The sequence below is a fragment of the Phaethon aethereus genome, assembly GCF_964289735.1.
Source record: "Phaethon aethereus genome assembly, chromosome: 3".
In the NCBI taxonomy this organism is placed as follows: Eukaryota; Metazoa; Chordata; class Aves; order Phaethontiformes; family Phaethontidae; genus Phaethon; species Phaethon aethereus.
Genome location: NC_138576.1, coordinates 23661803 through 23678387, shown reverse-complemented (window position 1 = coordinate 23678387; position 16585 = coordinate 23661803). Strand labels below are relative to the sequence as shown.

Below are 16585 nucleotides of genomic sequence, written 5' to 3'. Positions count from 1 at the left end.
ACTTGCCTCATAGGATGGCCATTGAATGCTGATTTTCTATTATGTTATGCCACCGAATGATGACATTTTAGAAAAGGTTTATGTTAAAGAGTTAGATAGAGAAGCAAAGATTATTTGTGAAATATTTTCACATCTGAGGCTATTGTTTCATTACTTCTCGTCAATGGTGGTAAAAGGCAATTAGCAGCCAGCTACTGTCTGACAGCTGCCATGAAATGAGATAATGGCCCCAGTCCAGTACTTAACAGGCAGTGCCTGCCAGGGTTAACCTGTGGCTTAGTGCATTGGCCAGCAGTTTTACAAAGCTGAAGCAGGACTGAACAAGTGTAAAAGTTGATTCTAGTTTAGGATAAAGGTTCCATGGGTTACATCCTAACCATTATATCCCCCTGGGTGGACTGGGAAAGCCTGGATCAGCATGAGGTGTCGTATTGTAAGAGTATTCCGATATAGACCTCTTTGTATTTGTTCTGCCAATAATGAAATTATATTAATCTACTACTTTAATTTAAATCCTTCACTTCCTTCCTCCAATTAAAAACTGGAAAGTTAACTAAATATTAAGCAACTGCTAAGTAATCCCTACAAATTTTACCAAATGACCAGCATGCATATACGAAATTTGGCTTTGTGAATTATTTTGGGGCAGCACTTGCCAGATGTACTCTGTTTACAAATGTGCGTTGTGTTATGAAAGACTACAGATTTTTGTACATGCTTGAATTACCGTTTTTCATCTTCCACTTGTACTCCAACAGAGTGGTATTCCCGGAGGCCTCTGCTTTCAGTATCTGAATCAGTTGCTGTTTCCACCTAATTCAACACAAAAGATACATCTGCAGAGTGAGCACCGACAACTCAGCGCTATTTTTACCTGCACTCATTCAAAACTAATTATATATTTCCTCTCTTACTTCTAAGAAACACCTAGCACAGTAAAATAAATTAAATAGGTATTCAGCCTGGTATCAGTGTTTTGGTGCTGTGTTTTATACGGCTTTGCACAAGTATTCCTGTTCTGCTGTGTAATTCCCTATTTCAGACCTAAACAGATGCAATTACTCAGTTCAGTGGAAGCAGGGAGCAAGCTTGGTCTGGAAGAGCTGTTCTTAGAATAAGGAATTCACAGGATAGCCCTGTTTTATATTATTATAAAACAGTCTCATTATAGTCCTTGATTTACAAAAGCAAATAAAATCTCAAGGAGCCTGATAAACTTGCAAGTGATAAAAGGAAATGCTGCAATGAAGTTTCATCGACAACTGCGTTGACAAATATAGAACCATTTAAATGACAGGAGGGATACAGCAGAATGCTGTATCTCACTTTTTTTAATAATGTGGTCCTGAAAATGCTATATCAAGCAAGTAATTTATGCACTTTTTATAGTATTCCTGTCTGAAATACACTTACCAAAATTTATTAGCAGTAGAGTTTTCTTCATAACTGAGACCACATTGCTTTGCAAGTTTCTGTGGGATTTTATATAACACTCCCCATCACCACCCCACCCCCAAGTCTTTGACACAGGCATAGCGAGTGCTGCAGTGTGCAAATTATACTGAATCAAGGGGGAGTCAGGAAAAAAGAAAAAGAGTAGAACCGACTTCTCCTTTTGAATGGTATTTTCAGTGTTAAATTAAAAAAATCATATCAACAACCAGTTTTGCAACATGCACACTCCGTGTGTGAATTCAAAGAGTAAATCCTATGATGAAGACAAGATAACTTTTCCCCTTGCAGCAGTCACAGGCACCTCTGGAAGGACCCCAATGGACATTGCAGCTGTCTCTCAGCTGCACAGTCCCAAACCCACCAGGTTTCTGGAAGGGTGCAGACAGAAGGGGGAAGGAGAGTGGGAAGTGAATGTGCATGTGGACTATACTTCTTGAAGAAGCCAGTTGCTGGTAACTTCTCTTTCCATCGTCGAGCCGCAGCAACATGTACATACACATGGAAGGGAATTCCAGCCAGTATTCAGTACACGTTCATATTTACCTGGGCATGTGACTTGGAGATGTTCATGAAAACAGCTAGCGCAGGAACCCTCTAGCAAATGCTAACAGCATGCTTGAACTGTACAGTGTAGCATCAGGCACAGGTTTGCCAAAAGCTCTGGATATCAGTTTGGCAACTGTCAGGGAAAGACACATTTCCTAGCAATTCAATTAATTCTGCATGAGGTCTAGGGAAAAGTGCATGCTGTTGTCTGTTTCCACCTTGGCAGTTGCATGGCTATATTCATTTGGATGGGCAGTGCATTGAGAGAACTAAGATACCAGACTTGGTAACAGTCTCCAAGATTTGGTGTTTCCGGTATAAAAAGAAAGGTCCCTCTTGACGTTGGCAGTGAAAAAAAGCCTCAACCACAGAGGTAAGCAGCTTGGGGAAAAAAACCCCACTATAACCAACCAAAAAACAGGCAAGCTTCTTTCCTAGCTGAGGTTGGTCTTGGCTCCAACATGAGTGAGAAGCTTAAGCTGTACTTGGAGGGTCATCCTCTCATGAAAGAACATTGCTATAAGTAGAACCTATTGCCATAAGTAGAACCTATTGTCCAGGTTTTTAGCGCAAGAGATATCTATCACGAAAGGCACTCTTATTTATAGCATAGAAGTGTCCAAAGGAGTCTTGAATAATAAGTTCAAATCTAAGCAAGGGACTGGGCACTCACCTAGCCCTTTCAGGGATGTGAGAAAAGCTGCATAGAAAACATCTTCATTAGAGACAGGTGAGCAGAAATTAATTAACTGGGTCAAGAATGAGATACCCATCTAACCTGTTAGGAGGGAGCAGAAAGGCAAGTTACACTTGCAGCCTTGACTACAGTGATGAGAGCTCAGTCAAATATGCATAGACATGTTTTGAAGAGTGGAGTCAACTTTTTTTCAAAGGGAGACAAGATGGTAGGTTGTCAATAAGAGCAGATAACACTGAATGCTTAGGCTGTGGCTCTTGGGTGCGCCTGTATGAGTGCTAGCAGGAAGATGATGTCCAAGGTGGGGAAACATTTTCTGGAGGAAGCCTTTTGATGTTGAAATCCATAGCAACATCTGGAGTGGTCAGGAAGTCTAAACTGTTGCTAAAAGCTATGGTATTGAACTTCATCCCCAAAGCAACCAGAGTCAATGTGAGTTAAAACACATAATTTAGGAAGTTGTTGAGTTTGAACGACAATAAATAGTTCTGTCAAAGAACATGTTTTCAACCAGGGATTCTGTCTCCTTCTGGAGATAAGAAGACTCGAAGTTCTTGTTAAAGTTGCAGAGACCATGGCCTTCCAAACCATATCTGATGCATCATGTAACACCTGTGAAAAAGCCAGAATAGTTATCTTGATCTCAGATAGAGTCACTATAAAGCACTTATTGGAGGAGGAGAGTGACAAGGGAGACTGTAATTTCTGTTATTAAAGAACAGAAAGCACTTGGCAGTTTGGAAAGTGATATTGGAGGGATGCTTAAGACCATGATCTCAAAAATCAAGTTTTCTTCCTATGTTTAGAAGATGCAGTGGTTATTAAAGTAGGTGATAGTGATATAGGAAATCTGATCTCCTGAGCATTTCCAGTCTGTCATCTTAGTAGTGAACAGGCAGGAAACAGGTAATTACTAGGGAATATTAGCAGATTTCATTGTGGCCATACAGACTTAGCAAAGATAGTCAGATATCTGGTAGTGTTGATGTCAGGTTATGGGAACATTCAGTTTGTGCATTCTCCAAGAGGATACATGAAGGGGTTTTCCTTTTATATCTCCTGCCTAAGAAGTTTGAAGTACAATGGACAAAAATGCCAACCTGGACTTTATGGACAATAGGTAGTTAGTGCGATTTTGAGGCTGCATCTCTCTCCTTACAGAAGCAGGAGAAAAATGTCGAAGTGCCATGACCAGTAGTCAAAGGTTAGAAAAGAGACTGGGTCTTTGTGCACAGCCTCACATGGCAGTGCTTCTTAACAAGGTCTAATGACAGTGTAAAGGACAGTCACAGCATAACTGATATTGAGTGGCATGGAAAGTGTCATTGATTGTCAGGGTTCTTGAGGCTTCTTCACACCAGCTGATGCTGGTGGCATGATGAAGTCAGTACACCTGGATTGCTGTGGACCACAGCTGTGTTGGTCAGCCAGCATGGCTTCACTAAGGGCAAATCTTGCTTGACGAAATTAGTGGCCTGCTATGATGGGGTTACAGCATTGGTGGATATGGGAAGAGTGACTGATGTCATCTACCTGGACTTTTGCAAAGCATTTGATACTGCCCCACACAACATCCTTGTCTCTAAAATGGAGAGACATGGATTTTATGGGTGGACTCAGTGCATATGGAATTGGCTGGATGGTTGCACTCAAAAGAGCGCGGCTCAATGATCAGGTGGAGACCAGTGGCGAGTGGTGTCCCTCAGGGGTCCATTTTAGCACCAGTGTTATTTAAAATCTTTGTTGGGGACATGGGCAGTGGCACTGAGTGCACCCTCAGCAAGTTTGCAGATGTCACCAAGCTGAATGGTGCGGCTGATACTCTAGAGGAAATGAATGGGCTAGAGAGGTGGGCCTGTGTGAACCTCATGAAGTTCAGCAAGGCCAAGTGCAGGGTCTTACACCTGGGTTGGGGCAATCCCAAACATGGATACAGGCTGGGTGAGGAATGGATTGAGTGTGGAGAAGGACTTGGGGGTATTGGTGGGTGAAAAACTGAATATGAACAAGTAATATGAGCCAATACGTCCTGGGCTGCATCAAAAGAAGAATGGCCAGCAGGACAAGGGAGGTGATTCTGCCCCTCTACTCTGCTCTGGTGAGATCCCACATGGAGTCCTGCATCCAGCTGTGGAGCCCTCAGCACAGGAAAGACATGGACCTGTTGGAGCGGGCCCAGAGAAGGACCAAAAAAACGGTCAGAGGGATGGAACACCTCTCCTGTGAGGTCAGGCTGAGAGAGTTGGGGTTGTTCAGCCTGGAGAAGAGAAGGCTCCAGGGGGACCTTATTGCAGCCTTCCAGTACTTAAAGGGGAAACTTTGTAAGAAAGATGGGAACAGACTTTTTAGCAGGGTCTGTTGCAATAGGAACAAGAAGGCAAGATCTTCTAGCAAGATTTTTGTCTCAGCAGCTCAGACGTAGTGCTGTTGGAAACATGATGGTCTAAAGATATAAAGAAGGAAAGGTTCCTACAGACAACATCAGCTTGGCCAATTGATGTTGCTGGAACAAAGCAGGCAGACTGGCAACACACACTCTTCTTCCATATTGCATATCAAAAGCATATCTATTTTTGCCAACTGCATTGTTTGGTTTAGCAGCAGATAGCATGTCTTCTTTTGAACTCTGCTTCCGATGTGTGGAGGCAGATTTCCCTTTTATATTTTGGATGGGCTGGTATCTTTTAATTTTTGCAACACATTGAGAAAGTGTCTTTTTCATCTACCTGTTTTCAAGTGCTTTCTTATTGGTATTTCACTCAGAAGTATATCCTGAATAATTTGCCTAATATGTGATTGACATCTAGAATTTACAGGCATAAATGAAGTAATCTGCTCTAAAATTTTGTTCAAAACAAAATTATCAGGATAATGATGGCCTGTGTATCAAAATAAAAATGACATTAGTTATCTCTAAATATAAACTCTTGCCAAATTATCCTTCCCTCCAGCTTGCCAAAGCTGACAACTGACTAAATGACCTGATGATTGCCTTCATATTTTAATACTTTCATTTCCTCACTGTGCCTTGTAACAGCAGGAGAATGCCAATTTTGTGTGTGTGTGCGCAATCTAGGATTGCAAATATTTTAAAAACCAACAAAAAAAATCTGGAAAATGGAGGCAAATGCCAACAGAAATAAAAGTGGGAAATAAGAAAATAATTTGTACTCACAAAGAACAAAATGAACAAATAAATTGCATTTCTGAATAACAGATATTATAAAGACTGCTGCTAGAGGACAGCAGGAAACTCTTTAGATTTAATCAGATTGGCCAGGCTAGATTCAAATGAGCAGAGAAGAAGAAGTATTACATTTGGTTTGTTTGTGCAGCTCCTCAAATAATTCTTAATCAATCTGTTTTTATTCTCTATGATTCATTATTGTTTTAATACTTGCATGGGTTCGAAAAGCCTTAATATTTGCAAATCATCCCACAATCTCAGTAAAGCAAAAAAATGTGACAAATTGCATGTCTATCTGATTATGAGGGGGTCTCACACAGAAGAGGAAACAAAAAAATGGCCAGACACTGACCAAAAGCAGAAAGAAGAGGAGTAGATCTAACAGAGCAGGTCACCTTCCTCTCTCCTTGCAAAGAAAGAACTAAAACATCTTTAAAGATTTGGCACTTTATGCCATGAAAACGTTTGTTCTATGTGCTTGTACTATGCCCGTAAGGCTTATAATATTAATAGTAGACGTCATGGAGCATTTTGACATTATTTCCATCTTAATTGTCTTACCTTTCACAAAGGCATAACACTCCCCTCCGCATTTTTTGCTGCCAATACAAGGAGCAGATGATGCTATGAATCCTCTGTGATCAGTCACTGCTGACCAATCCAGCTCAAAATTTGAAAACTAAGTATCGGATACTGGCACTGACTCGGTAATAAGTGATCCACAAGTAAATTATACTAACACAAAATTATTTTAATAAATGGGAATCACTATTGCAAATAATTTGCTTGTTATAATCAGTCTTGTTTTTTTATAGGCACTCATTCTGGAAAAGGATGCATGAACTGACTAAATTATTCCTTCAAAGAATCTACTAAGGTTTTTTAGCTGATAATTTTAACTACTTAAAAGTGACCTTTATTTCTGTATTAAAGTATTATTCTTCTCTTAAACATGAACACTGCAACATAACATTTAAGTGTCCTGAAAACTCCAGTCTAAGCTTCTATACATACTGTCTCTAAGGGATGCTTGAAGTTAATGTATTCAATGCATAAGAAAACAGATTTTAACCTGGTTGTGTCTTTCGCTTCTCTCTCATAAGCAGCAGTAATAAGAGTCCTTGAGGCCACATTATCTCTCCCCATGCAACTTCACTGCCCTCAATGGGTTTTCACTGCTGTAACCGATTTGTTCTATAATTAGAATTTAATAAACAATCCCTCTGATGATGCACAGGAAGGGAAATAATCCACCTTTCCTCTCTTGCATAGGCTTCTTGGTGGTAACAAGAGTAAAAAAGGGAAGAAAACACTACATTTGGCACTAGATCAAGTACATGTAATTGTGAAAGCAGATAACCGTTCTTAGGTACAGGGAGATCTCATTTGTATGCAGTGACTTCAAAGTAGGAAAAATACTTCAAATAAAACTGAAGTACTAACTGCCACTGCTTTCCTTAAGTGATGGAATAATTTTATCAGGCAAAAAACATATACTCCTTCAGAACAATTTTTAGAAACCCACCAAATTAAACCTAGACTTTCACGCTTGAGTGATTTTTTGTGCCTCACCACAGGGCTCCATTTTGCTACTCCACTACTTCCCAGCAGAACGTCTGGACTACTCAAATACGTCGCATGGCACAGTTAGTGCTAATTACCACAAAAATATCCTACAATGGGTTGAAAACTTCCACTAGTCTTTTAAGAAAGCACTTTTTGCTAAAAATGCAGGCTAGACTTCAGAAGTGGGATTAGTGTCAAGCTAATATGAGATAGTAACAACAAAATAATGCACACAGCAGTGATTGCTCGTAACTTTTTTTGATGCATTTAATGCTAAGTGGCAAATCGTTCTGAACCAACAAATATCCTGCAAGGCAGCAATCTGTGTCTTCCCCACTTCGAACGTTTCATTATGTTAGATGTCAGTTAAGAAAACGAGCAACAGTAATTTGTGAAAGGAGTAAAAAATTAGATGGCTTTAAAATAACCATAGCTTTGTTTTAACTACAGTTCCAACTGCTTTTTGACAAGTGAGGAGGCCAAAATGGAGCTACTGGCTGGGGATGCTGCTAACCGGCTAAGCCTGTGGATTCTGACCCAACTCTCTCCGTCTCTCACTGTGTGGGTCAATGTCGGCTCCGAAGGCCAGGTTGTATCTGCTGTGCCATGGAGGTGCTACCAAAACTTCCACTGCCTTCTGCAGGCCAAGGACTTCACGCACTTCTCTTACAAAAGCACAATCTGACAGTGATTTTAGGAGGAGAATGAACAGTGCTTGCCTCTAAAACTTCGGATCATTTATGATCCAAAGACCGGTGTAATCGATGCGAATATTTCTGTTGATTGCTGTATGTACAACTGAAGTAGAGCACTGACAAGGATGGTATAACCTAAGCCGTACAAAGAAAATGTAGATGCTCATCCAAGTAAGGATGCCATGTGAGTACAAAATGCTTTGCCTTAGAGGGAAATTCCAGTTTGACACTGCAGGGTTTCTTGAACAAAGTTTTTACCATTCAATGTTAATAATTTCATTAAATATATATATAAAAATATTATGCAGAAGATCCCTTTTTGACACAAAAAATTAGGCAGGCAAGTTATGGCACTAATCCTCCTGAATACAGCTTTTGATTTATAAGAACCATTTGTTTAATGAAGATTCTGGAGATTAAAAGAAAACCTACGTATTTTGAAGCGTGATCTCCTGACGATAAATGAAGATGACAGAGTCCATTCTCTACGCTACAATTAGTGCTCATCTCCAAAAATATCATCATGAATCATCCTCCACACTTACAAGATCGTTTTCCATCTCATCTACTTCCGGGGCTTCTGGTAATTTTGAGAAGCTTTGATGTCTTTTAAATAGAGAAGAAACAAAGGACTGCACATTTTGAAATAAGGAGTAATTTCTTGATGTGTTTTCTCATATATTTTACAATCAAAATGCTTTTAATATGAAATGGTTTGTAACTAGAGCAGCTTTTGAATGTTAAACATTAACATATATATAAGGGTGTGCAAAAGAGCAAGGAAAATCCCTGAAAATATATTAGCAATAACCTTCTTCTTGACTTAGTGGTTATTTTACTCTAGACAATCTCTACCCTCCATTTTAATTTAAATGCTTTGATTAGTCTTCTGCTGTCATGATTGAAGACATATATGAAGACTATAGCTACTACTATTATTGGAGTTTTATTCTTTGTTCTATATATATTCTTAAGAATGCTGACTAAATTTTTAATCCCAGATTCATTTTTTTGCAATTCTTCTGGATTTAGGAATCAACATTTTTTTTCCAGTCCCTACTGACATGTCTGACAATATTCTTCTCGATTTAAATACGGCAGTGAAAAACAAAAAGCCAACAGCTATTTTCTGGAAAAGCTTTGTTTCTGGAGCTTTTTTGTTCAAAATTCCCATCTGGGGTAGCACTAGCACACCGTGAGGTGGGTTACCATACCTGTGCTGTTCTCCGTCCTTGCAGACAGGGTGCTACTGATCTTCACAGTAAGTCCAATGCTCCCGTAGGAGCTTGGGCTCCCTGTGCACGTGAATACCAATCTGATGGCACGCACCTACTGTGCCAGGACTTTCTAAAAGGACTTTTCTATTCATTACACGTACACTACACAAATCATATATGCCAAAGACATGGGAGCCCTAGGCTGGGTCCATAGCAGTTCCTCACGTAGAGGCATCCCTGGTCTTTATCTTTGTGCCTCTCTGTTCCTGTATGACTCTCCGTTGGCAAGCATTCTCACACCAATGTGTTAAAGGAAAGAAATGTTAAAAAAGGCACAAATTAACCATCCTGATAGCAAATTAACTAATGCAAATAAATGCAAATTCAATGCATTACCCTGGCATGGCATGCAAATGAGAAAACAAGTAATTTAGTCAATCAAGGAAATATGCAAATAAAAAACATCCTTTTCTAAGGTGCTTTGATGCAGAAGTCTAAAAGAAATTAAATACTTCAACTGTATTTTGGGAGCATAAATTACTATTTATGTACTTTGCAATAAGAGTATTCTACCCAGTGTTTTTATTCCTTACAAACCTGGCAACAGAAATACAATAAAATGCATTTTCTGCTTGGAAATGCTACAGGTTTGAGGGTGATTTTGCAATTTTAACCTTATCTAATGCCAAATGGTACAACCAAGCAGTTTGTACTTCTCGAAAGATAGCAAAGAGCTCATCCCTCCAAGACCTGCTGTTGCAAACAATATTTGCCTTTTTCAGTGCGGGCACCTGAGGACCAGAATTATGGGCCAAGTGTCAGAGGACAAGTTGCTACAGAAGATCCGCTGCCTCCGTGGAAATCATTGCACAGATGTTTTTGCGGATTATAAGCATGTATTATTAAACACACCACACACCAAGAAGGGTCAGAGCCCAGTGAAAAGTAGTGGTCATCACCTGCAGTAAGGAACAGGATTGAGTAATCAGAGTTTCAGAATTAATTGCTGAAATACCAGGACTGACTGAAGCAAGACACCCACCAACACTGTTAAATACCACTGTGCACTGCTGCTGTAAAGAAGAGATAAGAACAACAGTAGATACTACTCCTTTCTGAAGAATAAGTTTTAGGTTAGGGGCTAAAAGGTACCAAAAATTACTTGCTGCTCCTTTGAGCTTTTCACTCTTATCTGCTTAAGCCCCTTCTCTGAACAACTTAGGATACACTAATTACTTGGTAAAACATCTGAAAAGTAGCCATCTGAATAGTCTACCGTTTCTGCTAAATTGCATTTTACTCTTCTGCATCTAAAGAAGCAGAAGCAAATACTTTTATGTCAAGAAATGGACAAGCAGCTTGCTGGCAAAGCCTATGCCTTCCTATTAGTGTAATTCGTGGTGGAACAGCAAAATTATACCACACTAAGATGTTAAACAGAGAAGTTCAATCAGTAGCTGTGACATGCTCAACCCAAATGCTTTTCTCTGACTGTATTTTGAAATTAATGGAAATGGAATTACTACTTTTTAAAGAAAATAGTATGCTTCCTAGCAGATGAACAGTCACTCACTGGGCTTTGTTACATGGACTATTAACTTCTCAAGATCTGTGTTGCTGTCTCCACAATACCTGTAACTATGCCAAAATGCATGGCATTTCCTCTGTAGCTGATCTGGCAAAAGTAGAGATTTTTAAGCACAGATGTGAGCCTAGTGATGTAAAAGAGAATATTCACATACTTAAAATTATATACGTGTCTAAGTAACAGCAGAGCAGAAGCCTAAGTTTTGCTCTACTCCTGTGTCTCAAAGGACTTAGCATTCTTTGCAAGTTCAACTTTCTGATTTTTATTACTACTTGGTATTTCCTAGAGATTTAAACAAATGACCGTTGCTATCTATACTGATTTCCATTTAGTAGAAGGAATAGCGTTCAGAATTTGCATTTGGAATAGTCTTATTTCATTCACCTGAAACAATATAACGCAACTGAGGTTTCCACAGCCTGACAGACATTTTGTCAGGTGAAATAAATATTCCATATTTTTGGTAGACAAATGGAAGAATGCTCAAAGACTCTACTTATTAACATTATTCCATTATTTGCCATCTGTAATTATTCTGTATGTACACCAGCACATTTCTTTCTCTTCCTTGGTACCTTCTCCCCAGCACAACTAACAGTAAGGGCGGGGAGGGGGGTGTCTCTTTTTAGGTAGAATAACTTGAAGATCCAGCAGCACTACACATTTTCCAAGGTCAAAAGAGAAAGATAATGAAAAAAAATACAGTCAAGCATTTTAAAGCTGGCGTAATTCTATAAAAAGGACTGTGAATTCATGGAGGGAAGGAGATGAACACGCTGTTCACCTGTAGCTCTGCAGTATAATTTTCATATCAAGTGTTAATGACAGGTACCCTCCCTAGAGACTTATTCATTCATTTTCTTCCAGGTACTGCACATTAGCCGAAGACGTCGCTGCGCAGCCGCGTTGCCGTGATGTGAATTACAATTAACGCTAGGCAGCCAGGGGCTGTTTGTCAGGCTGTTAGAGCCGGCGGAGGTGAATGAACCGTTCTACGCTATTTACAGAAAGCGGGCGAGCAATTCGTCACAGAACGGGTGTTAATGAGAGGCTACCTGGATCCCTATAGAGGAACGCCGACTCTTAAGAAACTCCTCGGCTTTCGTCACTAAAATGGCCTTGTCGCTGGTTCGTATCGAGGTGCTCTGGCTCTCGGATGCGTGGCGCTGCGCAGCCGCCGTTTCCAAGGCGAGATTCATGGCCTTGTTACTGTCCAAGCTGTCGGTGGAGTTGTACATCCCTCGCCCATCCTGCGGCCACGGGGAAATCCTCTGAGTCCGGCTGTCGTGGTATGCGTCCTGGGTGGATTCCGTGCTGCTCTGTGCCGTGACTGAGATCAGTGGCTTGGAAGTGGTACGAGGGGGTACCGGCGGCGGTGTTTTTTTGTAACTTGTGTAAGTTACAGCTGTGGAAAGAATTAAAAAAAAAAAAGAAAAAAGAAAAAAAGAAAAAGATAAATCAAGATTAATCTGACGGAAACTTCACAGCAGAAACCACCTTAACATTAAGATTATGCTACTTAAAAATAAAGATGCAACATAGCGCTCTTTGTGAACCTCACTATTAGTTGAAAGCGTCTCTCAGAGCCATATGGGTACCCACAGCAACATCCTGTTTCAACGAGGGGGCAAGGGCTGGCAATGGGAGTCCCAGATTATGGTGAAAATGAGAGAGAGTTAGTGAGGATTTGTGTGTCTTAAGACTTGTGCTGGGTAGGTACACACTGGTGCTTCTGCGATTGTTTCCACATAGGGTAAAGCTGCTTAGAGAAATAAAGGAAAATATTCTTTTTCCTAGTGTGATCATCTGAACTGTGGGCTCCGTATTGATACAGTGCATTAAGAAAGTAGCATCAATATACTGTAACAAAACATTATTCAGAAACTTCTACTTTACAGTATGCCACGTTTTAACCATTAAAAATTGTTCCAGGTGTAATGCTGGAATTAGGCAAGATTGGCTACTTAAAAGATACAAGAAGCATTTGTTAAAAAATATCCACAATACGGTTAATAAAGGAAACTCTGGGTATACCAAAAAAAGTTATAATACATTACAATATATTAGATACTTGGAAAACAAGAAAAACTATAAATAGTACCAAAAGCAGTGCCTTTTTATCTATTGTCCTTCAGTAAGCCTTAAATCCTTAGAAGATACGATGAAGAGGAATAATCTTAAATGCAGAGAATATAGAAATATAGATATAAACATGGGTTTGAAACACTGGGAGAAATAGATACATGTAAGCAGAACTAAGGATTTTAGCCTTAGTTCTTTAGTAGATCTGAGGCTGCTTTGACATGGATTTTGTTTTGCAGCAGAAAGCTCAATAAAGCATCCAAGAAAGCTCTACAGATGCAGAATTGTACCGACACTGCTTCCTTCAAAAATTTTAGAGATTTCATACTCATTAATCTCACACAGCTGAATTTTCTAATTGTCTAAGCCCACTATACTTTTTTGGTACTAATATGAGCTTTTCTGTTATGGAAGCTTTTTTTTTCCACCGAGCATATTTAATCATATAATTCTTAAACTTAGCAACTGGTACAAAAATGCATCATAATATAGCTTTCCATATTCCTGTACAGGAAAATCAAGTCCAATTTATTTCTTGTATAATTGCAGGAACATAAAGAAATTTATTATCTTTCTCCATATCGGTAATGCTGAAATAGCATAATATATATGTGCGGAGACTGGGATAATGAATGACTTAACAAAAAGGTTTGCCTTTTTCAGGTATTGTAATTGAAACTGGGGTTACTTGAGTCCAAAAGGGACCCTACAAGAGTTCCTCTTCCCATTTTGCAAACGTGGGCTGATGAGCAATGTCCTTTGACTTCAAAGGAGCTCCTCTCCCGTTGTGCTTTTTGGTATGAGGCTGTGTTGCAGCTCTCCGGAGGGAAGACAACAGTTTAGGAATTTGCTAATACCTGGGACTGCTGAGCCTGCGTTGCCAGCCTAGCCTCTGGGGAAAGTGAGCCTAGAGAAAATACTCTTACATTTTCATTGTTGGTAACGATAAATAAAGTGTGATCATAAACAAGAAAGAGTGAGGCAGAGCTAGCAAGTGAAAACCTTCATTCAAAGCACGTTTTGAATTACTACTGATGCCGCTCAATCCTGGTAGAGATTTAGAGTCTTGCTCTGAGCTAAATTGCTCTAACAGTGAAACATGTGAAAACATGCTCTTCAGATTCTGAGACTGCGTGATTTTTTTGAAGTGCCGTTTTGTTGTCCTATCACCAGTCTTAACTTCTGTCAGTTTTGTAACCAGCAGTTAAGAAGAAAGAAAACCCTAATATTTTTCAGGTGCTTTAGAGAATACGGAAAGTTCAGGAAAGAAGGGAGAAGCTGTAACGCTTGGAAATTGGGACAGTGTCTTGCAAGCTCAAGTGGTAGCTCTAAGGAGTGTTTCCACTACAGGAGCTGCCGTAATTCTGCTCCCCCACCTCCCCCCTGCAAATGCAGATGCAAGTGATCAAATTTGGCGTTGAGAAACATTAGAAATGGAGAGAGTGGGGCAAAATAGGGTGAGTGAAATCCAGAACAGGATCACATAAGACGGGTTATCGCTGTTATAACTAACGTACTCATTTTTCCCGTCTGTCTCCATGCAAAAGAATAGCAGTGAATAATGAAACATATGGCAAATGTGATAATGAAACATCACAAGCAAGTATATCCCTACTACTCGGGCAGCAGAGCACTTCTCTGTCTAATGAATATAAATGTTAAACTTCTGTTGCAACCCTTCATGGCTAACTTAATCTTCATTTACATTTGTAGAAAAGAAAAATTCTCCTTGTGGCAAAGCCAAAATAGTCACTTTTTTTTTTTCCTCTTCTTTTCCCCTTGGATTGAATATTTTATTCTGGAAATTTCTGATTGTTTTGGTGGAGTGACGTGCCTTAAAGCCACCAACTATTACAGTTACTGCAGTATTCTGGCAAGCGTTTGATCATGAGCACTAAACAGGAATTAAAAAAACTACAGATGTTCAACACGGAGGAGAAACCAGGAAAAAGACTGAAAGTTTCCGAGAAACTGGCTCCATATTTACAGTGAAATATGGCAGGAAGAAATCCGATTAATGTCTAAGCTACAGTCACAGGGATCAAATATTGAGCAGGGAATAAAAAAATCCATCTCTACACAGTTAATGAGTTCATATCTGGAACAACAGTTTCAGAGCCGCAGAAATGTGGGACTAACTGGAGGCTGTAATAAAATCAGGTAAGAGGGTGGGATGTGAATTTGTGAGGCAAATCTTGCCACCAAATTCTACTTGCTTTAATCCCTCAAGCAGTTCTAGTGAAGTGAATGGGATAACTTAGAGGAATAATGTGACCAAGCCTTGTCTTAGATAAGCTTGGTATGTGTTGCTGGCTTAAGAGATGACTACATAATATATTATGTATACATATTATTCTCCTTGTTAAAGGAGAAAAGCAACCCTGTAATCCACACTTTACTGTTCATCCTTGGCCTTAGGTCTCTAATAAATAAGTATTGGCTCAAGGTCTGAAGCATGAAATTTTATGTCACTTCCAAATTTTTTTCCCATTAATTATTATGTCTGTCAATGTGGCTGTTATCAGAAGTAATGCCTTTTTCTATCATGTCCAATTCTTGGCCCTAGCAGTTGCACACACCACGCATTATATACGGGAATAAGCACTTCCTTTTCCTAACAGAAAATGAACTTCCTTTTCATTCATCACCCCCTCCTTCTTGTGTGGATGGACAGGAGCTCCTGTCGGCTTTGCATCATTTGCTACTTTGCAAATTTTATTGGCCTTAATGGATATTAGTTCAAAGTAAGCACATAAAATCTCCTCAGCACTGCTTCATGTCTTCCCCATTTTTTACTCTATCATTCTACAAACTCCAGAGCTGTGGTGGGTTTTGCCATCCCTGCAGGGAGGGCTGGTGCTGGGTGACCAAGCCCCAGGGGATCGAGCGCTGGCCAAGGACAGTGACTGAGCATGGGACAAGGACACTGACCCATCCCGGGCACTGGTGCTGAAAGCTGAACTGGGAGAAAGAAGGCTGGGGTGGAGGATCCGTGTCTTCAGTCACTGCAGGACAAGCTGGGTGTCAGAGCCAGCGCAGCGGCCGGGTGTGAAACACAGTGAGAGGACAGGGGTGTGCAAAAGCAGAGCACCGGGAGGGCAGAGCTGTCGCAGTACGACTTTAGACTGTTTTAAATTGTGGACTTGGAGCGGGTCCAGAGGAGGCCACGAAAATGATCAGAGGGCTGGAACACCTCTCTGATGAGGACAGGCTGAGAGAGTTGGGGTTCTTCAGCCTGGAGAAGAGAAGGTTCCAGGGAGACCTTATTGCAGCCTTCCAGTACTTAAAGGGGGCTTCGAAGAAAGATGAGGACAGACTTTTTAGTGGGCCATGTCGCAATAGGAAAAAGGGTAATGGTTTTAAACTAAAAGAGGGCAGGTTTCGACTAGATATAAGGAAGAAATGTTTCACCATGAGGATGGTGAAACCCTGGCACAGGTTTCCCAAAGAGGTGGTAGATGCCCCATCCCTGGCAACATTCCAGGTCAGGTTGGATGGGGCTCTGAGCAACCTGGTCTAGTTGAAGATGTCCCTGCTCATTGCAGGGGGGAT

At 40.3% G+C, this 16585-nt stretch overlaps 1 protein-coding gene across 1 annotated transcript in view; it reads right to left on the bottom strand.

Annotated features, from left to right (window-relative positions):
* The window catches only part of DLGAP2 (DLG associated protein 2), a gene marked incomplete at its 3' end in the record, with an annotated part of 84541 nt that overhangs the window by 16562 nt on the left and 51394 nt on the right, over nucleotides 1–16585 (bottom strand). Inside the window, exons 5-6 of the mRNA XM_081997732.1 lie at nucleotides 12007–12356; nucleotides 728–813 (exon numbers count right to left, since the gene is read on the bottom strand). Coding sequence (XP_081853858.1) covers nucleotides 728–813; nucleotides 12007–12356 — 436 coding nt within the window. The remainder of the gene's footprint in view (nucleotides 1–727; nucleotides 814–12006; nucleotides 12357–16585) is intronic.